This window comes from Watersipora subatra, chromosome 4 (assembly GCF_963576615.1).
Source record: "Watersipora subatra chromosome 4, tzWatSuba1.1, whole genome shotgun sequence".
Lineage (NCBI taxonomy): Eukaryota > Metazoa > Bryozoa > Gymnolaemata > Cheilostomatida > Watersiporidae > Watersipora > Watersipora subatra.
The window spans coordinates 58,892,969-58,905,252 of NC_088711.1; the positions used below are offsets into that span (position 1 = coordinate 58,892,969).

Sequence of the window (12,284 nt, forward strand, 5' to 3'; positions counted from 1 at the left end):
TTACGTGTTAGCTGCATTGATATGGTGAATTTTATTAACAATAGCTTTCCGCAGCCAATCACAGGCCGTTGTCCGAAAGCCAATCATATCGTTGAATAATGTAAATGTAAACATTGCCGCATGCTTTGTTTGATGCAATGGTGCAGAATCACATGAGTGGAAACTACAGGGGAAACGACTGTGTGGTTTATGTTAGTTTTTGGCCAATTATATCTTTGGCCTCACCCTCACTAGCAGTAATACCAACAAGCAGGATTTTCAATAATCATACGCATACTGCCCCATATTGAGCATCAGCTTCTAATTGGAAATAAAATCTATATATTAATATTGGACTTGATACTCTGTTTAATTTCCGATACATTAGCAGAAACAACAATGCAAGTCTGATCATCAAGGGCTGGGTCAGATGGCTCAGGAGGTTTCATCACAAAACTTCTGGTACACATCCTTTTCTTCTTTGGTAGAGCAGCAGTTCTCGGGAGTCGTCGGATTGATTGTTTAGGCGCTGCCAAGGCGATACCCTCTTTTTTGGGCAGTAAGACTAGCAGCCGGTGTTCCATGGCAAGAAGGTCCTGGTGTAAAAGGTGTTGATCTTCTGGTGGAATGGTCAGGTATGTGAGGCTGGTAATTCTCTTCAACGTTTCTCTAGCAAGCTCCAAGGGCTGACAACTTGAAGTGAATGTGGAAGGCGGGTCATCAGCTGGTTCATCAGACATATGAGTAGAGCTTGATCTAGGATCAGCGGTCATCGTGAATCCAGCAGCCTATCAATAGAGAAATTTCAAAACTACTATAATATACAATCCTTTTACAGTCAATAATATTCATTGATACATCATGGTCCTTTTTAAGCTTGAAGTCTCCAAAAATGTTTGTCTTGGTGTATTTGGAAGTAAGCGTTTTATACATAGGTACACGGACTGCCATTATCACCTTAATTATTATTCAGGTTCCCACAGGGTCACATACAAGAGCAATCAGAGCTTCTTTATTCCTTTCCCTCTTTTCCTTCCCTACGAAGGAACAACAGGAAGGAGGGAAAGGAATGAAAAAGCTCTTGATTACTCACGGTCACATACCTCACCCATAGTGTGGTTTTGATGTTTAGAGATATCGGGGATCAGACACGAGTAACTTATCTCACAAGGGATTTGTCCTTTTAGACTCTTTAACTTGTTACTGTTGGCAGTTTTATGACTCTTGGAAGCATTAGGGTCGACCTAAAGTAGATGATTAGAAAATTTAACACATACATGTGCATACAATATCTTCGTTGTTGGTTTTACAAAATCAGCATAATTACAGTGTTTGTTCATCCTGTTAGAGTCACAGGATATCTGGTACAAATGCATAAAACATAGATGGATGGTAGGTTATCCATTTGAGTTGGTGAGTTTGAGTGACTCCAAGTGAAAAAACTGCTGGAGGTTATTATGCAAGCTACGAAATGTCCTTACCTTGAACGTTGGATATATGAAAAGTCTTTTGATGATCAATTGTGCTGGGCATCCCATTTTGATTGAAGCTTGGACAATCCGACGTTTTTTTTTGTCAGTAAGTCCGACATGGTCAGATAATGCCTAATCAATAAGAAAAGAGATACTCACAAACTCCATTCTACAAAAAACTTCCCTTGATTGAGAAACTTAAATGAATTCAAATCTATGTTACTATAAAAATTTTTAACTTACTTGGCTATTTGAGCCGCCAACATCTGAGTCTGTTTTGACGTTTGCCTAAGAAATATAAGAACACCTTTTACAAGCTGAATCCAGAGCAGCAAGCAAATTAGTTTGATTGAATTCATTTTTAAAGAACATGCCTACACCCTTGGCTTGACCGGGTCTGGATTACAGTGCCCCAGAGCAAGAATGTAGAATAAACATTGTCAACTCACATTGGAATGAGCGGCTGATTTATTTTTCTGCACTCCGTGACGGCAATCTCGGAGATGAACACCGATGACAGAATACGGAACACCATCAGCACTGTAGAAAATTCTCTTGTTAGAAATAGTATGCTGATCTAAAATAGAAAAATAAGAATGAACAAGACAATATAATTATACTGAGCTAACCTGTCATTCAACAACCATCGGTCTTACCTTGCATCCAAGTGCAAAGCCATATTCCTATCAAAGGTGGGAAGTAAATCGTATTATTTGATTCCTGAACATAAATTCTGTGACGGCATTACCGGTCACAGCCAAACAAGTGGCTCACTATATCAGGTCTGATGTAATATTAGGCAATATATTACATTTATTGAAGGCCAAACCAGGAACAGAAAGAAATAGAGAATTACTTCCACAAAAGGATAGAGATCTCAGTTGAGGATAACTGCCTTCTTTGGGGCAGCAGGGTAATCATTACCGCCAAACTTAGAGAAGCAATGATTGAGGAATTGCATGAGGGACACCAGGGTATTGTGAAAATGAAAGCGCTAGTGAAACTACATTTCTGGTGGCCACATCTAGATCAGGCTATAGAGGGTCAGGTTAAGAGGTGTCAGATGTGTCAGAGCATGCAAGAGGCACCGGCCAAACTAGCCAAACAATTTTTTTACATTTTAACTTCTAAGTTTATAAATAATTGACGTCGTTTTGGTTTTGTATTATAATCGCTGATTGGTTAATCCATAATCAGAATAATCAGACGAACGACGGCGACAAGAAAAGGAGAACTGTATTTTTTTTTTAATTTTTAGTTTTATTTAGATAGTTGATAATAAATATTTGGCTGTTAGGGGTTACTAAGGCCAGACAACCTAAATATAATAGTGTAGTATTAGAAACATCTCAACCACAAGCCACGGAAGACAGAAATTTATATCAGCTTCACCGACTATGATGTCATGGGCTGTGTAGGGGCAGTATATGGCATTTAGTTGTCTGGAGTTACTAACTCATTTCTAAGCAATGATATACAATCCCCCAGGCCGCAATTAGAATTGGGTTTGCATAATCTTAAAAATTAATATTAACGACCTACATACCAACAAATGTTATAGTCTCTGAGAACTTCTTCTCTGTTTTGTACGTCGACCATTGAACGTTTGTTCGTAGCTCCTCTTTTCTTATAAAGCTGTTGGCCTCTTCCAATGAAGAGAAGAAGCATGCCGACATTTTTTCACAATATCTCCTTATCAAAATTCCCAGAAATTTCGTTACAAAACATGACTGTTTCCGGTTTAACAATAGGCGGTTTAGCGTCATCTATGCCGAAAGCTATTGTTTATAAATTTCACCCATTGATACAACTTGTTGGTCGCGCGGCTTTGACGCGCCACAGCGAGTTCAACTGTCGCATGTTCAAAAACCTCACGTGTGGAAAGAGGCCGTCAGCGTGGTAAATCATTATTGAGTAAATATGGATTCGGAAAAATCGCAGAGCCATCGGGTAGATACCACACATTGTTAAAGTTTATTCTATTTTTCATTTTAAAGTTTTGCTTGTTTATGTATGGTTGACTATAGTTCGTCCTCAAACAACTGCGAATACATTTTTAAGTATCTCTCCCTTTCGTTATGAACCTTGTAAACACCGTTCCGACGTTTGAAATAGAAAAACGTCTTTGCATTTGTATAACAGGTTTAAAATTTTATTGACGGTGCAAATTTATGTTTGATGAGTGGTAGAGGTACTTGGTGTGGAGTTAGTTGGTATAGATTGTGTCAATTGTTCATGCAAGTCAGCCATTTGAACAGAGAAAAAATTGAACGTAAAATTTAAAGTAGATTAAAATAACTTAATGACTAGTAGTGTATGATCTTAAAAGCTGTTTTACCTCAAATATTGTCTTGCTTCTTTTTCAACGATGTGCAAAAATACCCAAACTCGAATCATCCAGTCTGAGCTGCTTCTGATAAAATGTCTTGTTTGAATACAGTTCCTTTGCAATTTCAGACTAGATATGGTTATGTTGACTATGTGTGGTTATTCCTAACAGAGCCAAAGGAAGGATATACCTTCATCGGATGTCTTTTCCTATTTCCACCGCATTAGCCAAGAGTTGGAGGCAGAGTTTCCTGATGATGAGCAAAAAGGTTCATGTCTTTAAAATTTCTATCACTAAAGCTTGACCATGCCAAATGCTATTCAAAGTAGCCTACTGACTATGAGTGTTTAATTAAGTGTTGCATGAATAAGTTCATGCTTGTCATACGATATCTGTCGTACGTGGTATATGCATGGTCGGTATCGGTCGTAGCTTGTCATACGTCCATGTATAGATGGACATAATTGGCTTAGTCATACTTTTTTGTAACATTTGACCGGTGTGCATAACTTTAACCTCACTTTCGATTAATATTGTATTTATAATTTGAAATGAGTTTTAAACATTCCAAGGGTTTTAAAATAAATATTTCCTAAGGGTTACCAATATGTTAGCAACTAAGTAGTTCTATATTTCCTTGTCTATCTAAACCAAACTGATTTCAAAACAAAATACTATCTCTAAAGGAGTATCTGACAATCTAAAACTCATCTATGTGTAATAGACAAATAAACATGCTCTTGCGTTCACTGTTTGTTTGTTACTTAGGGGGTACATGTGACAAAATGTCGCAAACATTTCATCCATGGACAAGGTACTCCGTAAGTATTCAATTAGTCCAACATGTATCTATAAACAGGAGTTATCCTGTATGTGTTGCTTTTAGGGATGTGCGAATGACACAATAGTTACTTTATCAAAAACCTGTGAATCATTCCGAATATGATTCAAGTCACGGCTATGCACGCATTTATCTACGGTCAATGGAACCTATCTGTCTTACCATAAATCTTCTATTTCTATGCCATGACGCTGTATTTTTCAAACCTTAAAATAATAGTGGCATTTTATTAAAGGTGATGTTCAAATACAGGGTGGCACTGTATTTTTCAACAGACTCATCAGAATTTTGGGACGATAAATTTAACCCTTTTACGGGTGAAGCGACACTAATGTCGACAATATTATGCACTCTCATAAAAGCGAAGCAACATTAATGCTGTCAGCCTCAGCATTTTGCTAAACTGTTTTTCATATATGTCGAAGTATCAGACTGAGTTAAAGAAGGAATGAGTAAAAGATATTAGCTGGATATAATTATCAATTGTTTCAATGGTGTTGCTTTCTATATTTTATTACTAAGCAATTCATTAAGCAAGTTTTAAAGAAAGAAGCGTAAAGCTTTAGATTTAGAAAATGAACTCCGATACGCTATAACAAGGGCTGCAATTACGCCGCACGCCCTTCTGGAAGAGTATTCTCATCTTTCATCAAAGGGCTTTCAAGTAGAGTTGCCCCGATTTTGGTATCGGAATCAGTACCGGTGCCGATATGGGCGTCAAGTACAGTCAAACATGGATAACTCGAACTTCAAGGGACCGAGCAAAAGTGTTCGAATTATCAGAGCATTCAAGTTATCAGAGCACTGTCACAAGTCCATATATTTACTTATTTATTAGTAGATACATGTACATATACAAACTATAATATAAATCAAAAGCACAAATGGCTTGTTTCAAATTAAATGCTTCTAATGTAAAGTTTAAAACGTTTTCATGAAAAAGTATAGAGATTTTTCTATCACTTGAGATTGGTTTGTTGTTTGAGGTGATGTTATTGCCAGGACGTTTTTCAGATTGACATTGGCAAAACTTGATCGTTGTTGAAATGCTCAAAAGAAAAGACATTTTTTTCTTTTGAGGTTTTACCCACGATCAATTTTGCCGTTTTTTCTTGAAGTTTATGCAGATTACCTTACTTTACCTGGGATTCGTTAAGAGCAACACTCCGAGGCAGTTCAATTAGAAGTTTTACGAGGTTTTACGGTACATTCTATATCACTCACGCTTTTTTAATAGATACTTATTGAATGTATACACGTATTCTGTGTTTAGGTCAAACGATGAATAGTTTTTTGTAGCTCAGCCAACGTATACGTTTAATTACAACATTTTTTAAGACGTTTTAAACATTCAACGTTCCGACGTTGATTCAACACGGAATCAACGTCGGAAAACTATTCATCACGAGCTAGCCGAGTCACGCACTCAAGGATTTTCGCCACGCACATACAAAACAACATGCGATTTTTGTTTTGTATGTGCGTGGCGAAAATTCTTGCGCGCGTGACCCGGCTAGCCCGTGCTATTCATCGTATCGCAGTATAAATCAAATTTCACCAAACTTTTAGAAAAGTCGTTGACAAAAATATTTTGCCGATGGTGGTAATAACGACGCTTATGAATTACGAAAAGATGAAGTTTACCTCTATGGCTTTGAATAAAGTGATTTTCTAAAGCGAAAACAACCGTTTCGGTAGCTGTTGGGCAAAAAAACAGTTCGAATTAACAGTGTTGAGTACGAGTTATCTATAGCAATTTATCATTACGTGGGAACGGACCAAAGGAAATGTTCGAATTAACCATGTGTTCGACCTATCCATGGATGAGTTATCCATGTTTGACTGTATATGAATCGGTATCGGCCGAGTTTTTCTTAAAAACCTGAAATTTTGGACAGTTTTCACAGATCAACTATTGAGTAGAAAACAGTATTTTAGCCTGTTACATTGATAAAGATCGTCAGCTGCAAGTTTCTTACTTTTACCTAATGAGTTTCGGGCCTGCAACACTATTTATTTTAGTCTATAGACTGATCAACATCAACACAGCTAAGGAACCTTTTTGCTTTAATCTGGACGTGATCACAAATGTGGTATTTCCCGATTGCAGCAACGGCATTTATTGCAGCCAATCGCGAACAAGATAGCAAATAAGGGAACCAAGAATGCAGTGTAATAATTTTATTTACTAGCATTACGAAATTAATTTGAGCAAGCGATGCAGAAAGTTATCTATTTCTCTCTTTATCCTGACAATTGATAGCTTGTTTGTTTCTTTCTTTTATTACTCATTAAATTATTATTAATTAAATTTTATTTACACATTAACTTTTGAAGTTTGTCTAAATAATCATGGTGCTACAGATCACTTGATGAGCTAGTTCTTGTGAGTAAACTTGCAGGTCTTACTACAAATTAAAAACGCTGTTCTTTCACAGGTGCTGCCAACGTTGCTGTTTTTGTTGACAACAACAATAAACACAAATAAATACATTTATATTTTCTATATTAAAATGAACAATTATCTATGCAACACAAAATATCAGAACAGAACACAGATTATTTTTCAATAAGACTCAGTAGATCAGATCGGTAGCTGAATTGGCTGGTGAATTTGGAATTGAGGCATCTCTCCTTTTAAGTCTTCAGGTCAGATTATAACCCACATTATGGCCGAATCTCAAGACAATGGATCAAATTTAGGTCTTAGTGACTTTGAACCAGAGTGTAGTTCTGATGGTTGCGATGATCGATCTTCTCGGGTAAACCATCGCTGAAACCATGGCAACAACGAAAGAATTAATTGTTCTTGATGTAACCGAGTCATTATTAGTACCATTTGGTGAATACTTTTGTACTGATAACTTTCAGAATAATGGTACCGATGGTTTCGGAATAATCAAAGAAATGCATAGTGGCGGTCAAGTAGAGAGGTTTTCAATTAGAGGGTGGCGCTGTATTTCTCAAACCTTCACCTATAGTGGCGTTTTGTTAGAGATGTGGTTCAAATAAAAATAGCTTAAATAGAAGTTTAAATAGAGGTTTTATGGTAATTGTCATGTACCATGGTGCACCCTGCTCAAAACAAAAGCTGCTGTATTTTTCCAAACGTTATGAAATCTAAATACATCACATTCTCATGTACCATATGTGTAGCCAGTCTGAAAGCACTCTTATTGCATATTATTTATACTATTATTGCGTATCTTATTTAGTAATCCCGAAATTCAGATGTTGTGACCTTGTTTAATAGGCCAATCTAGTTAGATACTAAACAGTTGTGACCTTGTTTAATAGGCCAATCTAGTTACGTAGATACTAAACAGTTGTGACCTTGTTTAGTAGGCCAATCTAGTTAGATACTAAACAATGGTGAGACAAATAACGATGGCCAATATGTATCCCACTCCTCACAACAGCTACCACGATTGTGCAAATGTTGACGGTATGTGATTGAAATCGGTTGAGAGTCTTGTACTACATATACATGTACATGCATCTTATGGGTAGGGTATTCACAAACATCCTCCGAGTTGTATATATATAAGAATTCCAGTCTTTAAATAAAGAGAGGTGTATATTATGTGTTACAGAGCTCTTTCTTAACAACATCTTTGATGAACTTGAGACGCACTTTGTTGCCATTGTCACTCATAAAAGGCACAGCTACACTGTTCAAAAGTTGGTAAACTTGCTTAACTCCGACCAGCTGGAGAGAATCTTTCGAAGAGTTCTGAAGGATTTTGAGGTATTTTTAATGTTATTATCTGGGTCTATCCATAATCACCATTGTTACAATTAGAGCATAAATTTAATTATAAATATAAAAGATTGGTATTGCATTTAAGATGATTTTAAATCAGATATTCTCCTAGAGCTCAACAAGCTCTTTCGAATGATGTATAATATGTCACACTAAAGTTAATTTTTACTGAGAAATTTTTTAGTTAGTGTGTCACTCGCGTTACATCAGAGAAATATGCATTTTGAAGAGCTAGTTGCTTATCCTTAAAACTCTCTGATTTGTTGGCAAGCACAATTATAAAAACTTATTTGTCTTATTTTAAAGAAGCTTGCTGACATATGCACTAAAATTTATACAGATATTAGATGGTAGCGGTGAACTACTTGCTTGTAAACATGTCACCGCTGTTACATCCGATTGTCACCGTTGTTACGCTTCTTATATTCTGTAAACTTATAAGTATTTAAGTTCACTGCAATGAGATCAATAATGGTATTAAAGCTAATGATTACAATATATATAGACAAGCCTTAACTTGAAATGTTTTTTATTGGTTTCAAAGTATAAAATATAACAATATAATAGTAATAATACATGACAAACATGATTAAGCTTAAATAATGTAAGATGAAAAAATGAATATTGATCATGTAATTGTGAGAATGTACTAACAAAATGTTTTAGAGCATTCTGCATGCTCTAAATCTTCTGTAAAACATTACTGACCTCTTTTAGAGAGAGTAGGAAAGACAGTGACTTGGCTATGTGATGAAATTCTACCAATGCAATATTTTTTGTATTAACAACAAAAGTGTTTTTTGGCTTCACTCTTTAAAAAAAACTGCAATTTAGCTTTGAAGGTATCTACACTATTTACCACTCCTACATAATGCCTAAAAGTTTTTTTTTCCAGGCAGTAGTGTTAGCACAAAATCACCTTCTTTCATTGTGCTTGCTAGTTGTTTGATGGGTTCGGAATTGCACTCACTTTTTGGGTCACTGATTGCATGGTCATCAGGATCTATGTAAAAGTTAAAACTTTTCAATGGCATACTTTTACTTTTCTATTTCTTTGTTTTATTTTATCTTTTCTCGTCTCTATTGCGGTCTTCTGACAATGATAGTCCAACTGTCATTGCTAGTTTATGGACAGTCTGGCGACATTTGCTTGGGCTGTTTAGAAGTGCTCGATCAATCTTTTTACAGCTTTATCTTCAGATTGTGGGTTGCCAAATTGGGAAGTGGTGGCTACAAAAAATGAATATAAACTTTAATAACATTTTTTTACAAAATACATGAAACATTAACTTGAAACATCCATAATGTACGCATATGTAGTGAAGCATTAAGTTTTTTGAAGAAAATAAATGAATGTACATACACGGTAATTTTACTTTCAAAAGGTTTTTCCCGATCTCTGTATTGCTTAACTCTAGTTCTTGCTTTTTCTCTCGAGTTTCCTCCAATTGGTCTTCTGTAAGTTGAGCTCTTTATTTTGTTCTACTCTTTTGATTTTGACTAGGGCAGTCAAATATTGAGTCTATTGTTTTGAATATTGACATATTTTTTACGATATTTACGCATCTGCTCTGCAGATGTTGTCTTACCCATGTTGAAAGCAGAAATGACCGGCAGACTTTCCACCTAACAATATTCTTGTTTCAAGCACTTGTTACAAGTTACTCCCATGAGTAGATTTGATTAAATTTTGAACCATTCTCAGTATCCTAGTCTCAATTCTTAGTAATACATTTGTAAGGTAGGAACCATTTGCTAACTTGCTAGAAGAAGCTTGTTAAGTTCCCACAAATTACTGTTAAATGTGAAATTCACTCAAATTAATCCTATAATTATATGAGTTGAGGGGTGTAACAATGGTGACAGTGTAACAGCGGTGACGCAAATTTCGGAAACATGTGCAACTTTGAGCAAAACTGAAATTAGTTAAAGGTACAACGTATAAAGTTAGCGTTGAAAACAAATTACTACTAATTTTTAACTAATAATACAAGTGTAGTAGAAACTTATTGATGTTTCCTGTCACCATTGTTACTCAAAACATGCCAACTTATAAAAGAGCCCCACACCAATAGATCAGTGCACGCAATGCCAATATATGCATTAACGGGCAGCAAAGCCATTGTGAAATCCATTACAATTAGATATTTGGGTTCAGAGTAATATGTATACCATGTACAAGCATCTCTATCTTACCATTATGGCCATAAAGTATTTTGTGCATATACACTAACTTTAGCAAACTATTAAAACACAATAGAGGAGCACTACCCCCACAATTATTTCCTATTTTAGGGTTTGGTATGTATACTTCATATGTGAAGCATTATTTTAATGAAATTACTGTTTTGAAATTTTGCCAAAAAATCCATTTATTTATGGATAGACCCATCTATACTACTCAGAAGTGTCTGTCAAAGTGTTATCTATATTACCTTTTCTCTTTTATTTGGTTGTGAGTCGGAAGTAGAGACATTTACACTCTATATCATCTTAAAGATAACCCGCATGTCTATGTTTTTATAAAGTTGGCCAAAAATGTTGCATTAAAAATATTTTGAGCTGTCGGGAAAATAAAGTACTAGAGGAGATAACTTTGCTCTTCCTGTCTTGTTTTGAAGATGAACTTTGACCAATTTTTAGTAAATTTTATCAGAAACTCAGCATTTTTCTGTCATTTGCAATTGTTTTTGACGTTTGAGGTGATCTGACTTACAGGATGTTTCAAGATTAAAATCAACAGAATTTGATCGTTGTTAAAACTCTTAGAATAAAAATGTGTGTCGTAATGATGTCACTGGTTACGCGGCTGCCTGTCTCTCTGATTATCGATATCGGCTATTGCGCTCAAGTTATAGCGTTACACGTCTCTATTCTGTCGGTCTGTTTGCTGAAGTGCAACTACAGGCATCATAATCGCACTCTCGCTTGAATCTGTGTGTTTCGATCGCCATCAAGTTGTGTCGATTTCAATCTTGAAACATTTTGGCAGTCAGCTCGTCTCAAGAATAAAAAATAATCACAAATTATAGAAAATTATCGATACTTTGTGATAAAATATACTAAGTTTGTGTAAGTTCATCTTAAGCAGTTGTCTTCATGTGCCACATAATAGCATAACTTGTAAAAGAACATCGATGCTCTGATCAATAAATGATATGATACTCTGAATCATGTGAACAACTCAATAGTGTTAGTTATGCTTCAATTCATGTTTGGCTTTTATCCTTTAAGTAACAATTTGTTTTCGTAAGTATGATAAACCTTTTCATTCAATTTTTAAACTTGAAAATTAGACTTGACAGATTGTCTGTGCCTAAAAACTTAAGTATGCATTGAACAGAGCCGAGGTTAGCATAAACATGCGCATGCAGGCTCTAAAAATACGTCAAACTCTCAGAGGTTGCAACATTGGTCATGACTAACAACTTTCCATAATTCCAAATTAAATCCAATCTTAAATCCAAATCAATTAATGTAATTTGGTTCATCCATCTTTAAATTTATTCTAAATTTTCTAAGATCGTTACCTTGAATTGTTTTTCTCACGCACTTTAATAATCTGAGGTTGGCCCTATACGTTTTGTGCGTCTTAAAAATATATACACATACCCGGAGTATTAATAAATATATACACATACCCGGAGTATTAATAAATATATACACATACCCGAAGTATTAATAAATATATACACATACCCGGAGTATTAATAAGTATATACACATACCCGGAGTATTAATAAATATATACACATACCCGAAGTAATAATAAATATATACACATACCCGAAGTATTAATAAATATATACACATACCCGAAGTATTAATAAATATATACAGGGTAAGGCCGTTTTTGGCAGGATTGTGACGCGCGGGACATTTGAATGTTTCCTCGCATAC

The 12,284-nt window shown here is 35.4% G+C and overlaps 2 protein-coding genes across 2 annotated transcripts in view; one reads left to right on the forward strand and one right to left on the reverse strand.

Annotated features, from left to right (window-relative positions):
- Nucleotides 1–230: 230 nt before the first annotated feature.
- On the reverse strand, nt 231–1,569 carry LOC137395132 (uncharacterized). The gene is made up of 3 exons (XM_068081939.1): nt 1,461–1,569; nt 1,083–1,223; nt 231–767 (listed from the first exon to the last, which is right to left on the reverse strand). The coding sequence occupies exons 1-3, from the start codon at nt 1,515–1,517 to the stop codon at nt 318–320; spliced, it is 648 nt and encodes a 215-aa protein (XP_067938040.1). The 5' UTR covers nt 1,518–1,569; the 3' UTR covers nt 231–317.
- Nucleotides 1,570–3,314: 1,745 nt separating this feature from the next.
- Nucleotides 3,315–12,284, forward strand: part of LOC137393532 (nucleolar protein 9-like) — a 36,735-nt gene continuing 27,765 nt past the window's right edge. The window contains exons 1-3 of the mRNA XM_068080118.1: nt 3,315–3,401; nt 3,952–4,048; nt 8,215–8,369. Coding sequence (XP_067936219.1) covers nt 3,372–3,401; nt 3,952–4,048; nt 8,215–8,369 — 282 coding nt within the window. The 5' untranslated portion in view covers nt 3,315–3,371. The remainder of the gene's footprint in view (nt 3,402–3,951; nt 4,049–8,214; nt 8,370–12,284) is intronic.